Source organism: Echinops telfairi, unplaced genomic scaffold (genome assembly GCF_000313985.2).
Source record: "Echinops telfairi isolate 266 unplaced genomic scaffold, ASM31398v2 ScPeMD7_655;HRSCAF=1070, whole genome shotgun sequence".
Taxonomy (NCBI): Eukaryota; Metazoa; Chordata; class Mammalia; order Afrosoricida; family Tenrecidae; genus Echinops; species Echinops telfairi.
In genome coordinates this window covers 17,240,849-17,245,999 of record NW_022104553.1, presented here as the reverse complement: position 1 = coordinate 17,245,999, position 5,151 = coordinate 17,240,849, and the positions used below count along the sequence as shown (strand labels likewise).

General features: G+C 52.5%; 1 protein-coding gene across 1 annotated transcript in view; it reads right to left on the bottom strand.

Moving 5' to 3' along the window:
* SYT5 (synaptotagmin 5) overlaps positions 1–5,151 on the bottom strand; it is a 16,327-nt gene that overhangs the window by 5,269 nt on the left and 5,907 nt on the right. Inside the window, exons 5-7 of the mRNA XM_045292384.1 lie at positions 1,683–1,802; positions 1,431–1,598; positions 367–538 (exon numbers count right to left, since the gene is read on the bottom strand). Coding sequence (XP_045148319.1) covers positions 367–538; positions 1,431–1,598; positions 1,683–1,802 — 460 coding nt within the window. The remainder of the gene's footprint in view (positions 1–366; positions 539–1,430; positions 1,599–1,682; positions 1,803–5,151) is intronic.

Genomic DNA, 5,151 nt, shown 5'->3' with positions numbered 1-5,151 from the left:
GATGGATGGATGGATGGATGGAAGGATGGTGTTAAGAGCAGTCTGAGCCCCTAATAAAACGATTTACAAACAAACAAAAAAGCAAAGGTGGACGTGTTGCCAGGAGAGGCCAGTCCCTGGAGAACAGCACCCCGCTTGGTAAAACAGAGGGGCGGCAACAAAGAGGAAGGCTCTGGACGAGGTAACCACTGTGAGGACCACGCGGGGTCAGTAAGAGGTGGGAACAGACTCCCAGGAACCAAGGAAGCCAGAAGGACAATCCCGGGAGGGGGCGGGGCGTGAACCTCGCAGGAAGGTCTTGGGAGCTTGTGATTGGGCAGGACGGGAGGGGGCGGTCCTAAACGCGGGGGGCGTGGCCGAGAGTGCTCACCTCCTCTCGCGGAGCCGCCTGCAGCTCCCTCCAGGCCAGCACTGGCCGCCCCAAGTCCACGGAGCTCATAGGGACCCGCACCTCGCCGATGGCGTCGTTGCGGGAGAAGCGGTCAAAGTCGTACACCGCCATGACGAGCACTCTGCCCCCCAGCTCCACGTACGGGACCTGGGAGGGGGTGGGGTGCGAAGGAAGAGGATGAGGGGACATAGAGTGAGGCAGAGAGGGAGGGAGGAAGGATGGAGATGCGGGGAGGTGGAGACCTGGAGTGGGGGCAGCAAGGACCTGTCCCAGAGGGTGGTCAGTAAAACCAAGCGGAAAAATCCAGGTCCCAGGGAACACTCCAGGGGTCACTGGAGCCCCAAGGGACAGGCCGGGATGTACGGAAACAGTCTGGGGGTCGATGGAGCCCACAGGGGTGGGTCAGGGTTCTATAGGAACAAACCAGGGGCCCTGGAAACCAATCAGAGAGCCCTGGTGGTGTAGGGGCTGGGTTACACATTGGGCTGCTAGCCACAAGGTCAGCAGTTGGAACCCACCAGCTGCTTCACCGGAGAAAAATGAGGCAGTCCTCGCCCATGTTGATTTCCAGTCTTGGAAATTGCCCCAAAGGGGGCGATGCCACTCTGTGGGACCAACTCTATAGCAGTGGGTGGATTAGAAGTCCAATGAGACAGTGCAGGTTCCAAGACCCAAATGGGGTGGTCCAGGGAACAGCCCAGGGGTCTGTGGAACCTCAGTGGGAAAGCCCAGGCCCCAGGGGGATAGTACAGCCCAGGCCCCAGGGGGATAGTTCCCCCCCACCCGCGGAATCCACAAGGGACACTGGAACCCAAGAGAATGGCAGCATCAATGGATGGGCAGCTTGAGTTCCAAAGGAGCAGCCCACAGGTGAGCGAGTGTGCCTGAAAGGGACAACTGAGGGCCCAGCTCACAGCCCCAGAGCTGGTGTCCACCGCCTGCACTGTCTGCCCCTGGTCATGCTGAAGGCGCCCGTCCCCAGCATTCCGGGGACGGAGTGCAGGCTGCCCACCACAGACCACTGATGACAGCAGCTCACCTTGAAGGCAAAGTTCTCTCCGAAGTGTGGGTTCAGCGTCTGCCGGTGCACCTTGGTCTCATATCGCCTCCGTTTGTCGGGCAGCAGGTAGACGGACACGTAGGGGTCTGAGGAACCACCCAAGTCCAAGGCAGCCAGCCCCTCGGCCTGGAGGATGCCCACCAGCAGCTGTGGGAGGCCCAGGCACGGTGAGAGGGATGGAGACACTCAGCTGTCCTAGGTTGTCCTCCAGCCCTCCTGCACCACACCCACCTGGCCACTTTGGAAATCATAATCCAGCGAGTACTGCAGCCGCCCTAGATCATGCTTCTCAGCCACCTGTTGCCCTGGCCCCGGGAGTGCTGGATCCAGCTCCTCTACTTCTGGCTGCACCTTCAGAGTTCAGAGGCAAAGGCAGGTGAAATCTTCCCCTGATAGGGGAATCCTTTAAGCTCCGAAGCCAAAGGGAACACAACAGACCCTTTGGGTCCTATTTGATCACTTACAGGATAAGTGAAATCAGTGTTTGATTATGATGCCTGCTTATCAGGGACTAGAGAAAATGATACACTGTGCTGTGTGCCTGTTGGTCTTTGATTAGTGATGTCTGCCAGTGGAAGGGAGTGGGCATAGTGATATGTGTGTGTGCTTATGGATGTTTGATTGGTGATGTCTGCCATGGTAAAAGAAGAGATCTGGTGATACATATGATGTGTGTCGAGGTCTGATTAGGGATGTCTGTCAGGAGATGGGAAAGAACACAGGCAGTGTGTGTGTCGATGTTTGAGTAGTGGTGCGTTCTGGAATAGTGGTGACACTTGGGAAGGGTGTGTTTGACATTCTAGACTAGAACTGTAGGGCTGATAGTGTTACCCACAGGAAAGATGCAAGAAGTCTTATTTCACATGCTAATGGATGCATTGTGGTGATTGTCTAAAACCAGGTTGGTTAGTGACTTGGCCACCACAAAAAACGGAGGGGAAGCAGCGTCTTCTGAATCGGAAGGCAACTCCTTAACCTAAGCAAGCGAGTTTTAAATCTCAATGTGAATCAGAATGCTCCTGAAGAGTGTGCTGCGGTGCAGATTCCTGGGGTCATCACCCAAGAACCCTGATTCAGTAGGTCTGTGGCCAGGTCTGGAATTTGCATTCCCACCAGTTCTCCAGGTGATGCAGATGCAAATGGTCTTGCAACACCCCTGGTTTTAAGGACCGGATGGAGGCTGAGTACCAGGACCCTCACAATGATCACAGCAATTTTGGAGAAGAGAGGCTGTGGGACATACTAGCTATGACTGTGGGCTTACGGCAGAGAGAGAGAGAGAGAGAGAGAGAGAGAGAGAGAGAGAGAGAGAGAGAGAGATCTCAAGCTCACACAGCTGGGGAATGGTCCCTTCCCTCGCGTTAGAAACCTAGGACTCTCTGTATCCCCAATGCTCAGATCCTTGAACATGTTGTCTTTTCTTTTCCACTCCAATGGTTGCACCAGACTCCTCCATGGTCCCCTGGCCTCAGCTCTGTCCCCTACATGGGTTTCCAGGGCATTCACATCAACCCTCACCTGACCCTGTCCCTCTCCGGCTCAAAACTCCGTGGCTCCCAGTTGCCTCCCACAAGTGGACACTGCTGCCTTCTTCAGACTCTTCATCCTGGAACTCAGGATGTTATAATGTGCTCTGTATCATCCAACCCACCATCTCACTGGGTCCTACCTGTAATGTCTGGTTTCTCCAGAAAGAGACCTTTCTTTCAGACCTTTCTTCCAAGTCACTGCTGGGTGGGTTCGAACCGCCAACCCTCCAGTTAGTTGCCAAGCGCATTAAGGGTTTGCAGCACCCAGGGACTCCATGGATTATCTGCTGTTGCTTTGAGCCACCGGGTTTACTTTGGACCCAGGGTGGCCTCATGTCACAGAGTAGAACTGCCCCATGCATATCCGAGGCTGTAAGTCTTTCTGGAAGCAGACTGCCATCTCTTCCTTCTAATGATCAGTTGGTGGATTCGAACTGCCAGCCTTTGAGCAGCACTTGGACCATCATGCCACCGGGACTGCTTATGTACCAGGGCAAGTGCAAACAAATTGCTACCACAATCACGGAAACCTTTCTTAAGCACAAACGTGAGAAACGTGAAGCTCTTGTTTCTCAACATGGTCTCCACCTAGTCCTACCTGTTTCTGAAGACAGTGTTCCCGTCTCAGTCCCCCCTCCCTAAAGAACCCGACACTCTTCAACTGGACACTGGGTCAGAGGGGGCCCTTTGGGCCTCCTCCAGGGACTCAGAGGCTGCTCCTTTTCAATGCTCTTGGAGTTTTGGGGGGAACAGAAATACATCTCACAGGGCAAGACAAAGACAGGGTGGATGGGTCCGGTTTCCGCTGCGATGCTCGCAGGACAGCCCTCGCAAGCCTTGAAGAATGGGTAGGTGCTTTGCCAGGAATTCCTCAGCGCAACGCTCCTGGCCTTTTGGTCATCAGACGGCTTTCCATGATCTCAAAACTTCTTCATCATAAGCCCCTGGGATCATCCTGTGTCCTCTAAGAAAATGGATCAAGATGACCCCCTTTTGGAGTACCCCCCCTTCCACAAAAAAAGATCCCTATAACCTTCTGAGCTGACCTCCCTGTGTCATATTTAACTGGCCCCGCAGCTCCCTTCAGAAGTCACCGTCTCAACTGTGCTCGAAGGCATCCTAACAAGATTCAAACAAGGGTTTCACTGAGAAAACCTGTCTGCAGCCACCCACGGGTTCTCTCAGTGATACACTTAGAATAGAGTAGAATAGAGTACAGTGGAGTAGAATAGAATCGAGTAGAGTAGAGTAGAGTAGAACAGAGTACGTACAGTAGAGTAGAATACAGTACAGTAGAACAGAGTACAGTAGAGTAGAATACAGTACAGTACAGTAGAATAGAGTAGCACCGGGGGCACGTTGTGTTGGGAACAAGCATGCCCATGTGCAAGCAGGAACCCCAGCAGCCAGGCTTTCTTACTTACTTGGGGAGCCCAGTGGTGGAAGCGCTTGGCTGCTTGCCCAAAGTGCAGTGGTTCGAACCCGCTAGCCACTTCACAGGAGAAAGATGGGGCAGTCTGGGTCAGGCAAGGCTGACAACCTTGGAAAGGCTAGGACTCAGTTGGACTCTGTCCTGTCGGGTTGCTATGGCCCAGAATTGACACGACAGTGTGTGTGTGTAAATGTGCTCCAAAAATTCCATAGATTTCCTTTGGCCTTTAATTCCCTTTTTCCACAAATCGTGTGATGCTTGCTCATCTATGTCTATATCTAGAACACCTCCCCCCAAAAAAAAACCCAAACCTGAACCCACTGCCTTTGGGTCCATTCTGATGCATAGCACCCTTCTATAGGGTGTCAGGGACTGTACATCTTTACCGGAGCAGATGGACACATTTTTCTCACTCAGAGTGGTTTTGAGTTTCTGACCTTGAGGTTAGCCACCTGATGCTTATCTCAGAGTGCTACTAGGGATCCTAGAGTAGAGTAGAGTAGAGCAGAATAGAATAGAGTACAGTGCAGTAGAGCAGAATAGAATACAGTAGAGTACAGTAGAATAGAATAAAGTATGGTAGAGCACAGTAGAATAGAATAAAGTATGGTAGAGTAAAATAGAATAGCATAGAGTAGAGTAGAGTAGAATAGAGTACAGTAGAGTAGAATAGAATAGAGTAGAATAGAGTACAGTAGAGTATAGTACAGTGGAAGAGTACAGTAGAATAGAATAGAAT